This window comes from Pseudoliparis swirei, chromosome 19 (assembly GCF_029220125.1).
Source record: "Pseudoliparis swirei isolate HS2019 ecotype Mariana Trench chromosome 19, NWPU_hadal_v1, whole genome shotgun sequence".
Taxonomy (NCBI): Eukaryota; Metazoa; Chordata; class Actinopteri; order Perciformes; family Liparidae; genus Pseudoliparis; species Pseudoliparis swirei.
The window spans coordinates 27,296,380-27,315,650 of NC_079406.1; the positions used below are offsets into that span (position 1 = coordinate 27,296,380).

Below are 19,271 nucleotides of genomic sequence, written 5' to 3' on the forward strand. Positions count from 1 at the left end.
ACTTTGATCCACATGTGATACGTGATGTGTGTGTGTGATGTGTGTGTGTCGAGTGTGTGTGTGTGTCAAGTGTGTGTTTAACAGCTGGTGTGAGGACACGTCTGTTCTCATAAGGAGAGGATGAAGGGAGGGAGGAAAGGAGTGGAACAGTGGGATGAAGAGTGAGAGAAGGGGTTGCTTGTGTGTGTGTGTGTGGGATAGAGAGAGAGAGAGAGATAGTGAGCGAGCCAATGAGCAGAGAGAGCGCTGAAACCGGAATAAATCCGCGTACCACCGGGACTTCGACACGCACTGCACCATTCCACCCACTATATCACCGTGTGTGTGTGTGTGTGTGTGTGTGTGTGTCTATCACCATTTGTGTGTGTCTGTCTATCACTGTGTGTGCGTGTGTGTGAGGATGGAGGGATATTATACTGCATCGAGAATGCGTCCTCCGCCTCCGGAGCAGAATCATTGATTTATCCGGTTTGATAAATGTAGATGAATCCAATTATCTGAGCAGCTCTGATCCACCGCCTGGTTGGATCAGACGACGCGGCCTCTCGGCCAATCAGCAATCAGCCTCTCGGCCTCTCAGCCTCCAGCTTCTCGGCCAATCAGCAATCAGCCTCTCGGCCTATCAGCATCGAGACTCTCGGCCTATCAGCAATCAGCCTCTCGGCCTCTCAACCTCCAGCCTCTCGGACAATCAGCAATCAGCCTCTCGGCCTATCAGCATCCAGCCTCTCAGCCTCTCAGACTCTCAGCCTCTCGGCCTATCAGCATCCAGACTCTCGGCTTATCAGCATCAAGGGTACCACTCCACCGATGTGCTGCGCCAGATGGGTTTGTTTCTCCACGGGGAAAAATATCCTCTTCAGAGCGCCGAGCACACGTTTGAGAGGAAAAATCATTTAGAAAATCAGGAGAAATCTAAAAATCTGAAAAATCACAAAATCGGGGGAAATCGGGGAAATCTAAAAATCTAAAACCTGAAAATCTGAAAAAAATATTAAAATCTGAAAAAATTTAAAAACTTGAAAAATCTAGAAATCAGGTCAAATCTAAATATCAGGAAAAATAAAAGAATCTGGAAAATTAACAAATCTGGAAAATCTAGAAAAAAATGAGAAGAAAAAAAAATCCGGTAAAATCGAAATATCAGAAAAAAAATCTAGAAATCTAAAAAATTTGGAAAAATAAAACACAGGAAAAATGTCAAGAGTTTAAAGAGGCGTTCATGAACACACAGCGTCCTGGTTTGAAGAGGCGTTCATGAACACACAGCGTCCTGGTTTGAAGAGGCGTTCATGAACACACAGCGTCCTGGTTTAAGAGGCGTTCATGAACACACAGCGTCCTGGTTTAAGAGGCGTTCATGAACACACAGCGTCCTGGTTTAAGAGGCGTTCATGAACACACAGCGTCCTGGTTTGAAGAGGCATTCATGAACACACAGCGTCCTGGTTTAAGAGGCGTTCATGAACACACAGCGTCCTGGTTTAAGAGGCGTTCATGAACACACAGCGTCCTGGTTTAAGAGGCATTCATGAACACACAGCGTCCTGGTTTAAGAGGCGTTCATGAACACACAGCGTCCTGGTTTTAAGAGGCGTTCATGAACACACATCATCTCATCGATGACATATTTCACAGGGAAAGTGAACACTTTGACCTGCTGGTGGCGCTCTAGGATTCATCCTCTGGAGACCAGGGGGGTCGGTCCACCATGTGACCAGGTTGCGACTGACCACTCAATCTCCGTATGCTCCCTCCTTCATCCCTCCTTCATCCCTCCCTCCCTCCCTCCTAAGTTTTACGATCGATTCCTTCTCTGCAGGACGTAAAGAAATCTGGAGTTTGTTCTGCGTGACGAGGATCTGCAGCCGGCAGCAGTTTCAATGCAGCGATGTGTGTGTGTGTGTCTTTGTGTGTGTGTGTGTCTTTATGTGTGTGTACTAGGGGAGGACTCAGGATATCGGCTGTTCCTCAATGTTTAAGATGCACGATCCTCCTTTTGTCACAACGATGCTGCAGCGTCGGCCCAGGTGGTGAAATACGACTCATATGGATGAGGTGATGTCGCTATGACGACAAAGAGGAGACGATCCCCACAATACACCACGATGACATCATCACCAGAGGTTTCACATGCTCCATGTGTGTGGTTGTGAAAACATGATCCACCCGTTGAATGGAAGTCAGAGTGCACAGTGGGTTCTTTTTTTTGCAACTTTCATGGATACACACACACACACACACACACACACTGGCCACATGTCTGTTGGGCCTTGTTGCTTTGTGATGGCTGACGGTTCAGTTATATTACCACGAATGGATTTTCTGTGGAATGAATGAGCGTATATATTAATATATTTCTTTATAATATATATAATATATATTTACACATATATAAATATATGGACATATATATTTATATATATACACATATATATAATATATACATATATATTTATATATATGTATATATATATATATATATATATATATTTATATATATGTATATATATGTATTTATATATATATACATATATATATATAAAAACAATATTTATATATATATATAAATATATATATATTTATTTGTTTACATATATATATCTATTTCCACTTAGTAGCAGCGACGCTCTCTTTTAAATGCAAGTGTTTGAATTGTGACTCGAGCTCAACGAGGTGGAGGCTGAACACTCAGAGGGAAACACTCACTTTAATGTTTCAGAGGAAACAAATGAAATACAGAAGAAGAACATCAGCGTCTCCACACACACAGAACCTCTAGAGACTCTAGAGCCTCATGGAGGTAAGAGAACTCACCATTGTTGTTTCAGCGATGGACCCAAAACTGTTGATAAAAATGTTGCAGGTTACGTTCACCGGAGGACCTGGAGAGAGGTAAAGAGAGGGAAAAGAGAGAGAAAAGAGAGGGAAAAGAGAGTAGAAGAGAGGGACATGAGAGAGGAAAGAGAGGGGAAGGAGAGGGGAAAGAGAGAAAAGAGAGGGAAAGGAGAGGGAAAGGAGAGTAGAAGAGAGGGAAATGAGAGGGAAAAGAGAGTAGTAGAGAGGGAAATGAGAGAGGAAAGAGAGGGAAAGGAGAGGGGAAAGAGAGAAAAGAGAGGGAAAGGGGAGGGAAAGGAGAGGGGAAAGAGAGAAAACAGAGGGAAAAGAGAGAGAAAAGAGAGGGGGAAGAGAGGAAAAGGAAAGGGAAAAGAGAGGGAAAAGAGAGGCAAAAGAGAGAAAAGAGAGGGGAAAAGAGAGAGAAAAGAGAGGGGGAAGAGAGGAAAAGGAAAGGGAAAGGAGAGGGAAAAGAGAGAAAAGAGAGGGAAAAGAGAGAGAAAAGAGAGGGAAAAAATAGGGGAAAGGGAGGGGGAAGAGAGGAAAGGAAAGGGAAAAGAGAGGTAACAGAGATGGGAAGAGAGGGAGAAGAGAGGGAAAAGAGAGGGGAAGAGAGGGGGGAAAAAGAGGGAAAATAGAGGGAAAGATAAGGAAAATAGAGGGAAAAGAGAGGAATAAGAGAGGAATAAGAAATGAGAATGGAGACAGGAAGGAGAGGTAAAAAAAGATGTGGAAGAGAGGGAAAAGAAAGGGAGGGGAAAGAGACGGAGGCGTTAGATTTCAACAGAAAGTATATTTTTAATAACCTGCATGACGTAAAATGATTTTTACGCAAATAGAGTCTGATGAAGTGAGAGAAGCTTCTGGAGAGCGGCCCCCTTGTGGCCGCGACAGGAAGTGACGCTGGTTTCATGAGCGTCACCTCAACGTCTTCATCAATTAGGGTGGCGTCGGGTTTCACGTCGACACAAGAAATGATCATGACCACGTGATGTCGTCACATGACCACATGACCACGTGACCACATGACGCCGTCACATGTGACGGGTGCGACGCTCCTTCGTTCCGTGACCTTCCACCACGACGCCCTCCCCGACACGCCGACGATGGAAACGCCCACGCGTAATGTAAACGTCGTGTTTCAGGCGTCAGGCCTGCACATCGGGCGTGTGTCCGTCCGATGAACACTCCTCTGTCCTTCACAGCGAGGCTCCAGAAAACCAGAGAGGAGAAACTCAATTTCACATCAGCTTTACGACTTGAGTGGAGGCTGATCCGGTCAAACTCAAGGCTCAATATCAAAAACACAGCCCCCCCCCCCCCCACAATCACTCTCCTGTCAGACATGAGATGCTGCGTTCAAGGTTGTGTTCAGATGAGTCAAAGTGGAAGTAAATAGCGTTCGGGACCTCGGCCGGCCTCCTCCATCGATCGGCCGCATTACCGGCTTGTAGGAACACAAACGCGATTACTTCTTGGCGGCGGCGGCGGCGGCGGTCGGGCCGCTCGGACTTTCAATCTACTTTAAATCACGTCGGGGTTACCTCTAAACTCCTCTCGTCCAGAGACCACGGCGGAGACAACACTTTTTTGAGGAGAACTTCGAAAGCTTGAAAGGAACCTGAGGGAAGTCCGGAAAACACCCTTTTAAAAATAATTATAAAAATAATAATAACTTTATTTATATAGCACTTTTAAAAACAAAGTTTACAAAGTGCTCTACAGAGAGTCAAGGCAAAATAAATAGAATAGTAAGAAACAAATATAAAATAAAATAAAAAAATAATATATTTATATTTCTATAATAAATGATAAACAATGTTTACAAAGTGTTTATATATATATTAAAAAATTATAAACAAAGTTTACAAAGTGCTCTACAGAGAGTCAAGGCAAAACAAATAGAATAGTAAGAAACAAATATCACATTAAAAAAAATATATATGTATATATATAAAACAAACAGACAAACTGAATTAGGGGAACCAACGTTCTGCATAAAAAGACGAGATCACTTAAAAGCTGTTCTCTAAAAATGGATTTTAAGAAGTGATTTAAGAGAAGTCACTGATTCTACGAGCATAAAAAACAACGTCTCACGGAATTCTTTCACAGGTTTTAAAGTGAAAGTGGCTTAAATGTCGCCACCTGTTGGCGACTTATTCACAAAATACATTCTCTCCCCTCCTCCTCGGCCCGGGGTGCAAAATGTTCTCTTCCATTTATGTAAAACACATTTAACCGTCTTAAAGCTTCATCGACATATTTCAAAAACAAGATGGCCGCTCGCGAAATGCAACTTGTTGATTTTCTCTAGTTCATGAAAGTATTAAAATATGTGGATAAAAAGTCTGAGTCTGAGTCTTTGTCCATGAAATAATTAAATGGCGTGCGTGAAATTATTTCCGGGCAATATTTTCATCGCGTGATCACAGCGCTGCGTTTATGTTTTAATGAGCTCTTCGTCAGACGTTGTTTTGTGTTTCAAAAGGCGTATTGTTGTTCACCGCAGTCATCTTCTGACCGAGGGTCAAACACACACACACACACACACACACACACACACACACACACACGACTTGGACACAGAGGTTGCGTTTAATGTCCGCGGCTAAATTCAGTGTCTAATTACGTTAGCCGGCGGCTAGCGGGGGACGAAGGGAAAGAGGTCCGGATTACTTTGATGGCCAATTACTCTCCCTGTCACACACACACACACACACACACACACACACACACACACACACACACACACACACACACACACACACACACACACACACACGCCAAGCCGTAGAGTAGAATCATAGGGTTGAAGGTCCACGGCCGACTGGGGGAAAAATCATTAAAAGTAGCCGCGGGCGGCCGCTCCCGATACGTGATTTATACGTACGGCGTCGAATTAGAAGCAACAAAAAGTTACTCACAGGACCGCGTGAGGTAATAAACCTGGAGGTCGGGATATTAAATCAACCGGGTCGGCTTTTCCAAACGGAAAACTGTCTGCAGAGAAACGCCGAAGAGAAAGAGTTGCTTCCTGCAGCCGAATGAAACCGAGGGAGACACTTAAACCGCTTCAGATTAGAGGTTCTTTACAACCGAGGAGAAGGGAACCGATGGAGAGGAACCGAGTTATGAAGACAGAGAGAATACAGCTTCAACACGGGGAGCAGAGGCTTCTATACAACCAGAGGAGTCGCCCCCTGGTGGTCAGGAGACAGAATGCAGGTTGGAGACCAGAGGTAGTCCTCCTGGTGCAGACCAATGAGCTGCAGAGTGTGAGTGCATCAGAGGGTTTCTCGTCAACCGGCCTCCGTTACATCATCACTTTGTTTCCTCGGCTTTGGAGGCCTAACTCAAGTCCTCGGACACATTTCCTCCCGCATCCTGGCTTTGTTCAAAACCCTCCCTTCAAAGCCTCTCGTTCCGCGGCGGCGGGGAGGGATATCGTAATATGTCTTTGTTTGACAGGGAAGGAGAGAGAGAGAGAGAGAGAGAGAGAGGGGGGGAGGGTTTTGCTTCATAGCTTTCCAATAAAGACAGAAGACGTGGGTGAAGCAGAAGAAGGAGACGGAGATGAGGAAGAGGCGACAGCTCATTAACCGTCATGGAGGACAGGCTGGCGGTGTGAGTCACCGGCTACTGTGTGTGTGTGTGTGTGTGTGTGTGTGTGCGTGTGTGTGTGTGTGTGCGTGTGTGTGTGTGTGTGTGTGTGTGCGTGTACTTCTATACAGTACTTTAAGGACACTCGATGATGTAATGCATTCCCCAGCCTCTGATTAATGAAGAATTCCCTCTAAAACCCTGATTACAATGACGGAGGTACACACACACACACACATAGACACATACACACACACACACACACACACACAGACACACACAGATACACACACACACATAGACATACACACACACACACAGACACACACTGACACACACACACACACACACAGACACACAGATACACAGACACACACACACAGACACACACACACATACACAGACACACACACACACACAGACACACACATACACACACAGACACACACACACACAGACACACACACAGACACACACACACCGACACAGACACACACAGACACACACACACACACACAGACACACACACACACACACCGACACACACACACACACAGACACAGACACACACACAGACACACACACACACAGACACACACACACACACAGACACACACACACACACACTGACACACACACACACACAGACACACAGATACACACACACAGACACACACGCACACTGACACACACACACACACACACACAGACACACACACTCACAGACACACACACACACACACACACACAATCTGACACACACACAACCTGGACACACACACAACCTGACACACACACAATCTGACACACACACACACAAAAGTTCCTTTCAATAAACACACGCTCTCAAAGACACACACAACCTGACACACACACATGCTGAGGTGTAACCCCCCCCCCCCCCCTGACCCTCTCAATCTTCTTCCACTGAACTCTTCTTTCATTAGAAACCAGAGACACAAGCGATAAAGCAGGATGTAACGCGACTGGCTGCTTTTCAAAATAAGAGTTCCTCCGTGAGAAGCTTCTGGAGGTTTAGAGGTCTCATCGGCCGGTTGAAAGATGTCTTTATGTTTTTAATCCACTTTATATTCCTCCTTCTTCCTTTATTAAAGTCCATTCAGTCAGTTTTCCCTTTTAAAACTCCTTTATAACTTTTCATAAATAGAAGAGATAACCTTTTATTTCAACCTAACTGCTGAGATATTGTTTTCAGTTTCATCGTGAGAGCATTTAAATGCACGTTTGTTGCGGTTCCCCGCATCGGTTCCCCCTCCGAAAGGTTCTGTTGTCAGAGGCTCTCGTTCTCCGGCTCTAATGTTTCCTTCTCAGAGAGTTTTCTGGTTATCCAGCGAGTCGACGAGTCGAAACACGACGACATGGAGATGACAGCCCGATCAGCCAGGAAAGTCTCCCGTAATTACTGTTTCATGATTAATACCCCCCCCCCCCCACCCTGTTTCATGATTAAGAGTCGGCCCCCCCCCTCATCAGACTCCCTCTTTTTGTCTATCCTCTGTCAATTTAACATTTCGTCCACGTTGTGATTTCTAAATGGCGGCGAGCTGCCAGCCTTCATGTCTCCGTCTCCCTGGGAGAAGAAACATATTTCTGTATCTCCGGTTGTCTGATTACAAATGAGTCCAGTCGTGATCTTTGGATTCAAGCGTCCGCTGCACACCGAGCGCTGTCTGTCCGGATGCAGGGTCACCGGGTCACCGGGTCACAGGGACCCGGGTCACCGGGTCACAGGGACCAGGGTCACAGGGTCACCGGGTCACTGGGTCACAGGGACCAGGGTCACCGGGTCACCGGGTCACCGGGTCACCGGGTCACAGGGACCAGGGTCACAGGGACCAGGGTCACCGGGTCACCGGGTCACAGGGACCAGGGTCACAGGGTCACCGGGTCACAGGGTCACCGGGACCAGGGTCACAGGGTCACAGGGTCACCGGGTCACAGGGACCAGGGTCACAGGGTCACAGGGACCAGGGTCACCGGGGCCACCGTCTTGGTGGACCTCCAGTCCGGTAAGTCAACCAAGACGTGGTCCACGAATGGTCAAGAACAGAGAAGCAGCTTTAGGGTTTTGATTTCAACGAGCTAACCAACAAGCGAATCATTTAGCTAACCAACGAGCTAACCAACAAGCTAATCATTTAGCTAATCAACGAGCTAACCAACAAGCTAATCATTTAGCTAATCAACGAGCTAACCAACAAGCTAATCATTTCGCTAACCAACAAGCTAACCAACAAGCGAATGATTTAGCTAATAATTTAGCTAACCAACAAGCTAATCATTTAGCTAATCAACAAACTAACCAACAAGCTAATGATTTAGCTAATCATTTAGCTAACCAACAAGCTAATAATTTAGCTAACCAACAAGCTAATGATTTAGCTAATCAACAAACTAACCAACAAGCTAATGATTTAGCTAATCATTTAGCTAACCAACAAGCTAATAATTTAGCTAACCAACAAGCTAATGATTTAGCTGTTTGCCGTGGAGGCATCAGAGAGAAACTACGCAGCACAAGGCGACTCGTTGATTTACAAGCGGTCCTTTTAAAGCTGAGATATTCCTCTAACCGATCAGGAAACAGCTCTCGTGTCATTTTGCAATCGGCCGTATCTTTCTCGTTCAGGCCGGAGATTTGACGATTCCGTCCAGTTGAGTTCTGCCAGTACATAATGTTGTATGACGTGTCACTTTAATGCACCCAAAACAGAAAAAAGATCCACCGGTCCTGTTCGGTTCCCCCTCCAGGACTCGTCTGGCCTCCAGGAGGCTCCGAGGTCTCGTCAGCCCTCGAAGCCTCCTGCCCACAATGGCCGCCGGACTTCCTCGCCAACAGAACCGGTCAATAAAGTCCACGCCGAGCCGCGGTTGTGTCTGAGGAGCACATTTAAGTTCCGGGAAGCCGGACTGCCAGATGATGTTTGCCGAGGAAGTAAAATTCTAGAAAATTGTTCGGACGACTTTGTTTTTTGATTTCTTTGAATAAGTCAATTTTTTAAATAAGAATTATATAAAAAATTCTATCAAACAGATTTGATCTCAAATCCTTTTTTTGTTTTTACTTCTGCAACGTCATAGCATTTACTACCTTGATCATTTTGATAATCTAATGTTTTGGTGTTTTTGTTGATCGGTTAGAAGAAGCTTGGACTGAATCCCAGGGCGTCAACGATAACGCACAAACCTTCAGCCTCAAGGTACGACTCAGAGCCCGGCCTCAGAGACGGGACCGCTTTGCCCTTTGGAGAAACCATAAAACACATGGCGGGCATGGTGATTCAGAGCACTTGGTATCCATCTGCGGTGCTTAAAACTTTACAATCTGCAGATGCAATTTTCAGCCGACGGCTAAGTGCCGTCGAGGGTATTCCCACAACCGCAATTTTAAACCCAGAGGTTTCGCCTCCGAGAGGTGATCAAATGAACCCGCACCGAGAAACCATATGCGAGTCTCCTATCGGCGAAGAAAATGGCGTATAGTTGTTGTCACAAGGACTCATTCGGTATTTCATCATCCTGTGATTGGTGGTTCTCAACGTGCGGTCCATGGACAGCCTGTATAGGTAGTAGGGTGGGGTCCGCTCCTTCATCAGGCCTCAAGGAGGGTTGTAAAGGCATCTAGAGGGCTGGAATGCCCAATTTGCCCTCCTCTAAGTGACACCTCGGCGCAGCCACGCTGGGCCGGATTTATGAACAAATGGCACAGAGCTCATCAAAGCCGGGAGGAGAAAGTCAGCGACGACAAATGACATGAATAACACTCCGAGTTACGCAGGATCGCCTGTTTTGCAATTGAGCTGCCTTCAGCAAAAAAATACCACAGCGGCTCTGAGACATTATGATGTGTAGGGCGTTGTCTCTCGTGCTATATGGTCCGGGGATAGCAGTTTAATATATTTTTTTATTGCACTAGTATATATGACCAATACAATAGAAGTTGAGGAACACGGCTCATTTTGACAAGCAAGACGAAGGGCGAGAGAGTTTGATGGAAAAGGAGAGAAAAGAGAGAGAGAAGTGATGAGTTGCGTTTGCTGTTCTTCCTCCATGATGTCCGGACGTGACAGCTAAAGGAGGTGCTCATTTAGTTCTTATTCGCTATCCATAAACATCAGAGCCGAAAAGGTAGCGAGGGAAAAAGACGAATATGGTCCCCGAGGGACTTTGAAGCGCCATAAATCTCCTCCATCGTGAAACGGTGAAATTATGAACATTTTATCAGAGGCTGAGAGCTTTTTGCTCCTGGAAGTTTCTCAGCTGAACTTTTAAAAAAGTTTGCTCAGACTCATAAAACTGATTCTCCACCATACTTCAGAAAAATGAGCCCTCAAAGGCTCGTTGGCCATGAAGGCCCGAGGTCGGTGTTTGCAGGTGTGTTGGCGGCTTTTTGGGTGTTACATTTGACCTTTTCACTCTCGTCACACACAGTAACTATCAGGTTCTGTCATGGTCACCGATGTTGGCTGATCAGGTTTGGTTCACACTTCATCTGATGAACTCGGTTGAGGTTGATTTCAGGGAAATGTGCAGGAAAAATAAATAAACAACGGCGCAGAAAATAACGCTACATAAAACAGTGGTACGAAAAACGACTCTATGGATAACAGCGCTACGGAAAACAACGCTACGTTAAAAAGCGCGATGTTAAACAGCGCTACGTTAAACAGCGCTACGTTAAACAGCGCTATGTTAAACAGCGCTACGTTAAACAGCGCTTCGTTAAACAGCGGCAAAATAAATAAATAAATAAATAAATATATATATATATATAAACAGGCTTTATTCGTCTGCCAAATTGCCGCTGTATTATTCGATGTCTTCCCTCAGCTACACCCAGACACGACAACGCAGGAGATGAACAGGAAGGCGGTGGGGGGTGTAGGGGGGAGGGGGGGGGCCATTAAAGCGGCGTCCGTCTCCCGACTCGGCGATGAAATGCTACTGAAACACAACTTTGTTTTTCCCCCTCTTCTCTTCCCTGTGTCTACATTTCCAGCAGCCGCCCGACAAAGAACCCGCCATGCGACGCCCCCCCCCCCTCCCCCGTCACTCATTATCCTCCCATGCAGAAAAAGGAGGAAGGAGGTGCACCTGGCTTCTCCTAGAGGACAGTAAAAACCTTTTTTTGACATAAAGCGAGGAGGTAAATGATCGGCTGGGGGACGGTGGGTGTTGGGGGGGGGGGGGGCTGAGCACACTTCCTGTCAAATTTTAATTGGAGGGGTGAGACGCGGAGTGGCGGTCTTTCCCGCCGACATGCTCAACCATCCATCATCGCCTCTTCATCGAGTGAACTTTGGGGGAAAACTTCATTTCCCTCCCGAGCGAGGGAAGAGAAATGCCATTGTGATATGTTTTACTCCTCCTCCTCCTCCTCCTCCTCCTCCTCTTCACTCGCTTCATCTCTGCTCCACCCGCTCCACGAATCCATTTCTTTTTCCGTCTCTCGTTGTCACTCCGCCGCCCGCTCGCTTCCCTCTCTCATTCGTATTCTCTCTCTCTTTCAGCCACGGGGCGCTCGAGTTTCATTACGAGATGAAATGTATTCAAAGTGGGAGGCAGGAGAGGATGGAGAGGCGGATGGATGCGGTCAGGATTCACCTGAGGCTGTGTGTGTGTGTCTTTGTGTGTGTGTGTGTGTGTGTATATCTCTGCATATTTACTCAAAATTGGCATTCATGCCTACGAGCATTTTCAGTTTCTCCCTGTGACGTTGTGCTGTATGTTTGCAGTGAGAGTGTGTGTGTGTGTGTGTGTGAGTGTGAGTGTGTGTGAGTGTGTGTGAGTGTTTGCCTGTCAGCATGTGTGCATTTCCTCTCTCCAATTTCCCCTCTGTTAATATATATTATATATATACACGCACACACACACACACACACACACACACACACACACACACACACACACACACACACACACACACACACACACACACACACACACACACAGACATCCAAACTGGATTCTTAATCCTGTTTTGAGGGAAATGTATTTTCTCCCAGTTTTAAAACACATTTAAATTAAAACATATCAAACTAGAACGGGCTCTCGGTAGAGCGCATACCTTCGCCGCAGACACTATTTTGGTACCTTTTCATGACCTTGACCTTTGACCCGATCGGTCCCAAAATCTAAACAAATGGTCCCCGGATAATAACCAATCATCCCACCAAATGTCATGCGATTCGGTTTAATACTTTTTGAGTTATGCGAATAACACGCATACAAATAAATAAATACACAGCGATCAAAACATAACCTTCCGCATTCTCGAATGCGAAGGTAACTAAAACGAACCAAAGACTCAAAGTTCCGGCGCCAGAAGCACGTCGATGTATCAGCGTCGAGCTGAGAGGAAATTTAAATGTTTTTAACCCTTTCAGGCCACCTAATAATGTTCTTTTCTTCCCATCAAACAAATACGACGTCAACTGATTTCTGTTCTTTTTTTTCATCTCCGTCGATCAAATAAAACTGTTATATTTCCCAGTGAAGCTCACCTCCTCTCACACGCCAGTGGACCGAGCCGCGTGAGTCGTGAGCTCCGCTGGACCTTCCGGGGCTTTCCGGGCCGAGCGTTTGACGGACAGGCGGACATGACAGGCAGGTCTACGGCGGCTCGGAGACGAGCCGACCGGAGCTTTACTCTCCCTGGATTAGTGGAGGGTCGTGATGCTGCACAGTGTGTGTGTGTGTGTGTGTGTGTACATGAGCGCATGTGTTTGCTTGATCCTTCCTGTTTGCTGTTTACCCAACAGTATGTTTGTGCAGATGGACTGTTTATCGTGTGTGTGTGTGTGTGTGTGAAGTGTTAGCAGTGCTTTAGTCATTTTGAGAGGAAGGGAGACATGAGCTCCCCACTGACATCAGGACAGCAGAAAGTCTCTACATCTTCCGCCTGAGACTGAAAACACATCTTTTCCGACTATATCTGGATTAAAACACAGGTTTGCACTTCAGTGGCACTAGGATGGCACTTGTTGTGGTGCTTTTGTGGTTCGACTGAGTTGAGGAAGTGTTGCTTCCTGTGTTCTTGTTGTTCTTAGTTTGCACTCTAGGTTGAAATGCACTTATTGTAAGTCGCTTTGGATAAAAGTGTCTGCTAAATGACATGTAATGTAATGTAATGTGAGATTATAGGCTCCGCCCCCTCACATCCGCCCCTCATAGAAGCAGCCAAGCTTCACTTCCTGTCCCCGTTTTCCATCTCTCCAGAGTAAAAGGAAACGTGTCACGACTCAAATACTCAACGAAATATCCTCAAGATTGTAATATTATGATGATATCTATGAGGTCATGTTTTGACCCTTTAATACAATACATCCTACCTCCTACCTACCTACCTACCATCCATCCATCCATCCATCCATCCATCCATCCATCCATCCATCCATCCATCCATCCATCCATCCATCCATCCATCCATCCATCCATCCATCCATCCATCCGAGACATGAGGGGGTAAGGAGAGACCGGATCTGTTATCAGACTAGCATCTCTCGGCCTAACAGTAATCTGCATGAAGCGGCGGTGCAAGGAGGCGAGGAGGCGAGGAGGCGAGCTGTGTGTAATACGTGCTGAGCGTGCCGCGACAGAAGGAAGCTTAGTCATGAAGAACCGGGTTCTGCTGAGATCTCCTCCCCCCTCGTTCTCCTCAGATCCTTCCCTTCCTCTCCCTCCCCTCCTCGTTCTTCTCGAGTCCTTTCCTTCCTCTCCCTCTCGCCTCCCTCCTCGTTCTTCTTGGGTCCTTTCCTTCCTCTCCCTCTCGCCTCCCTCCTCGTTCTTCTCGGGTCCTTTCCTTCCTCTCCCTCTCGCCTCCCTCCTCGTTCTTCTCGAGTCCTTTCCTTCCTCTCCCTCTCGCCTCCTTCCTCGTTCTTCTCGGGTCCTTTCCTTCCTCTCCCTATCGCCTCCCTCCTCGTTCTTCTCGGGTCCTTTCCTTCCTCTCCCTATCGCCTCCCTCCTCGTTCTTCTCGGGTCCTTTCCTTCCTCTCCCTCTCGCCTCCCTTCTCGTTCTTCTCGAGTCCTTTCCTTCCTCTCCCTCTCGCCTCCCTCATCGTTCTTCTCGGGTCCTTTCCTTCCTCTCCCTCTCGCCTCCCTCCTCGTTCTTCTCGGGTCCTTTCCTTCCTCTCCCTCTCGCCTCCCTCCTCGTTCTTCTCGGGTCCTTTCCTTCCTCTCCCTCTCGCCTCCCTCCTCGTTCTTCTCAGGTCCTTTCCTTCCTCTCCCTCTCGCCTCCCTCCTCATTCTTCTCGGGTCCTTTCCTTCCTCTCCCTCTCGCCTCCCTCCTCGTTCTTCTCGGGTCCTTTCCTTCCTCTCCCTCTCGCCTCCCTCCTCGTTCTTCTCGAGTCCTTTCCTTCCTCTCCCTCCCCACTCGCGTACCCCTCGTTCTTCTCGGGTCCTTTCCTTCCTCTCCCTCTCGCCTCCCCCTCGTTCTTCTCGGGTCCTTTCCTTTCTCTCCCTCCCCTCTGTCCTCCCCCTTGCTCTTCTTGGGTCCTTTCCTTCCTCTCCCTCCCCTCTCGCCTCCTCTTTCCTTCTGCAGGTGTACTGGACTCATCCACTCGTTCTGTCCTTCATTCCTTACCTTTCCTTTGCTCTTACTTACCCATTCACTTTCCTTCCCCCTTTCATTTCCTTTTTGCGTCCCTCTCTTCCTCTCTTTAACGTTACTCTCTCTCTCATTTTAATTTTAATGTTCCCCATCTGTCCCCAGACGTCCTCTCCTCCTCTAATTGAGTTCTGTTCATTTATTGATTATGTTGCTCACTTTCCTCCCTCTTCCAACATAATGTCATTTCTCTTTCTTCATTATTCTTTGTCCTTTCCTTTGTCCTCCCTCAGTCTCTACACTTCCTTTCCTCCTCATCCTTCGACAGTGGCTAATCCTCTTCCCTTCACGTCCACTCCCTCTTCTATAATTGTCATTTCCAGGTTTAGGAGACGCTGCTTCGCCGTCATAATTACGGTCAATAAGCATCGTCACAAATGAAAAGGTTCCCGCCGAGGATGATGACGGTAACTCAGTGGAAATAAAATACCACCGACTCATTTCTGTCTTCAGGTGACTGGCGGCCATGTTTGTTACAGATAGAGATGGAGGATTGTTTTCTTTCAACAATGTAAGATTCTTACTTGAAGCTATGTAACAGTAACCGTCTCAGATTAGTCCTGATCCTCTATAGACCTCTGTTTAGTCCTGATCCTCTATAGACCTCTGGTTAGTCCTGGTCCTGATTAGACCTCTGTTTAGACCTGGTCCTGTATAGACCTCTGTTTAGTCCTGGTCCTGATTAGACCTCTGTTTAGTCCTGGTCCTGTATAGACCTCTGGTTAGTCCTGGTCCTGTATATACCTCTGTTTAGTCCTGATCCTGATTAGACCTCTGTTTAGTCCTGGTCCTGTATAGACCTCTGTTTAGTCCTGGTCCTGATTAGACCTCTGTTTAGTTCTGGTCCTGTATAGACCTCTGTTTAGTCCTGATCCTGATTAGACCTCTGTTTAGTCCTGGTCCTGTATAGACCTCTGTTTAGTCCTGATCCTGATTAGACCTCTGGTTAGTCCTGGTCCTGTATATACCTCTGTTTAGTCCTGGTCCTGATTAGACCTCTGTTTAGACCTGGTCCTGTATATACCTCTGTTTAGTCCTGGTCCTGATTAGACCTCTGTTTAGTCCTGATCCTGATTAGACCTCTGGTTAGTCCTGATCCTGATTAGACCTCTGGTTAGTCCTGATCCTGATTAGACCTCTGTTTAGTCCTGGTCCTGATTAGACCTCTGTTTAGACCTGGTCCTGATTAGACCTCTGTTTAGACCTGGTGCTGTATAGACCTCTGTTTAGTCCTGGTCCTGTATAGACCTCTGTTTAGTCCTGGTCCTGATTAGACCTCTGTTTAGTCCTGGTCCTGATTAGACCTCTGTTTAGTCCTGGTCCTGTATAGACCTCTGTTTAGTCCTGGTCCTGATTAGACCTCTGTTTAGTCCTGATCCTGATTAGACCTCTGTTTAGTCCTGATCCTGATTAGACCTCTGGTTAGTCCTGGTCCTGTATAGACCTCTGTTTAGACCTGGTCCTGATTAGACCTCTGTTTAGACCTGGTCCTGTATAGACCTCTGTTTAGTCCTGGTCCTGTATATACCTCTGTTTAGTCCTGGTCCTGATTAGACCTCTGTTAGTCCTGATCCTGATTAGACCTCTGTTTAGTCCTGATCCTGATTAAACCTCTGTTTAGACCTGGTCCTGTATAAACCTCTGTTTAGTCCTGGTCCTGTATATACCTCTGTTTAGTCCTGGTCCTAATTAGACCCCTGTTTAGTCCTGATCCTGATTAGACCTCTGGTTAGTCCTGATCCTCTATAGACCTCTGTTTAGTCCTGATCCTCTATAGACCTCTGTTTAGTCCTGATCCTGATTAGACCTCTGTTTAGTCCTGATCCTGATTAGACCTCTGTTTAGTCCTGATCCTCTATAGACTTCTGTTTAGTCCTGATCCTGATTATACCTCTGTTTAGTCCTGATCCTGTATATACCTCTGTTTAGTCCTGATCCTGATTAGACCTCTGTTTAGTTCTGGTCCTGATTAGACCTCTGTTTAGTCCTGATCCTCTATAGACTTCTGTTTAGTCCTGATCCTGATTAGACCTCTGTTTAGTCCTGGTCCTGTATAGACCTCTGTTTAGTCCTGAACCTCTATAGACCTCTGTTTAGTCCTGATCCTGATTATACCTCTGTTTAGTCCTGATCTTGATTAGACCTCTGTGTAGTCCTGATCCTGATTAGACTTCTGTATAGTCCTGGTCCTGTATAGACCTCTGTTTAGTCCTGATCCTGATTAGATCTCTGTTTAGTCCTGATCCTGTATAGACCTCTGTTTAGTCCTGATCCTGTATAGATCTCTGTTTAGTCCTGATCCTGATTGGACCTCTGTTTAGTCCTGATCCTGATTAGACCTCTGTTTAGTCCTGATCCTGATTATACCTCTGTTTAGTCCTGATCCTGTATATACCTCTGTTTAGTCCTGGTCCTGATTAGACCTCTGTTTAGTCCTGGTCCTGATTAGACCTCTGTTTAGTCCTGGTCCTCTCTAGACCTGCATCAGTAAACAACACTATCAGAGAGAAGATGGTCTGATTCTAAACTCAAGGTAGGCCTCCAGCAGAGACCAGTCGACCAAGTACAGACCCGGATCCAGTAGAGACCAGTGCACCGTGGACAGAGATGCTACCACTTTAGTCCACAGGGGGCAGCAGAACAAACACTACCACTTTAGTCCACAGGGGGCAGCAGAACCAACAATACCACTTTAGTCCACAGGGGGCGCCAGAATCAACACTACCACTTTAGTCCACAGGGGGCACCAGAACCAACACTACCACTTTAGTCCACAGGGGGCGCCAGAATCAACACTACCACTTTAGTCCACAGGGGGCGCCAGAACCAACACTACCACTTTAGTCCACAGGGGGGCCAGAACCAACACTACCACTTTAGTCCACAGGGGGCAGCAGAACCAACACTACCACTTTAGTCCACAGGGGGCAGCAGAACCAACACTACCACTTTAGTCCACAGGGGGCAGCAGAACCAGCACTACCACTTTAGTCCACAGGGGACAGCAGAACCAACACTACCACTTTAGTCCACAGGGGGCAGCAGAACCAACACTACCACTTTAGTCCACAGGGGGCAGTAGAACCAACACTACCACTTTAATCCACAGGGGGCAACAGAACCAACACTACCGCTTTAGTCCACAGGGGGCAGCAGAACCAACACTACCACTTTAGTCCACAGGGGCAGCAGAACCAACACGACCACTTTAGTCCACAGGGGGCAGCAGAACCAACACTACCACTTTAGTCCACAGGGGGCAGCAGAACCAACACTACCACTTTAGTCCACAGGGGCAGTAGAACCAACACTACCACTTTAGTCCACAGGGGCACCAGAACCAACACTACCACTTTAGTCCACAGGGGCACCAGAACCAACACTACCACTTTAGACCACAGGGGGCAGCAGAACCAACACTACCACTTTAGTCCACAGGGGGCACCAGAACCAACACTACCACTTTAGTCCACAGGGGGCACCAGAACCAACACTACCACTTTAGTCCACAGGGGGCAGCAGAACCAACACTACCACTTTAGTCCACAGGGGGCGCCATAACCAACACTACCACTTTAGTCCACAGGGGGCACCAGAACCAACACTACCACTTTAGTCCACAGGGGGCAGCAGAACCAACACTACCACTTTAGTCCACACTACCACTTTAGTCCACAGGGGGCACCAGAACCAACACTACCACTTTAGTCCACAGGGGGCACCAGAACCAACACTACCACTTTAGTCCACAGGGGGCAGACACGCGACAGTGTTGCATGTTTTCTGAGTATCTGTTTCTTGCCTGGATTGTTAGCTCGCTAACAGCTTTCCGTTCGCTCGGTCTGATGAGTATTGTGCTCCAAAAAGAGAGAGAGAATATTCCTGTTTCTAATGTCTAATGCAACATATCAATCTCACATCATCTGTATAATAATATTGGCGTGCGCGTAATCACAACCAGCAAACTCGCCACAAAATTGCATCTGAGTGATTTCAAACATGTATATTCTGCTGCCCTTCCTGATAGCGCCTCGAGCCGCCGCGACACACATTGTGTCTTCAGATGCAGACGGACATCCCCACCTCTGGACTTCTGCTGCTATTTGAAGATTAAAATGGGAAATTATTTCGTATTAGTTCTGCTTTCTTCATTCCTCCTGCCTGGCGGGTAAGTTATGCGTGGCGGCGGCTGGCTGCTGATGTGAAA

At 46.9% G+C, this 19,271-nt stretch overlaps 1 protein-coding gene across 1 annotated transcript in view; it reads right to left on the reverse strand.

Moving 5' to 3' along the window:
* Window positions 1-19,271, reverse strand: part of glra1 (glycine receptor, alpha 1) — a 74,050-nt gene that overhangs the window by 22,445 nt on the left and 32,334 nt on the right. Inside the window, exon 4 of the mRNA XM_056438897.1 lies at window positions 2,818-2,885. Coding sequence (XP_056294872.1) covers window positions 2,818-2,885 — 68 coding nt within the window. The remainder of the gene's footprint in view (window positions 1-2,817; window positions 2,886-19,271) is intronic.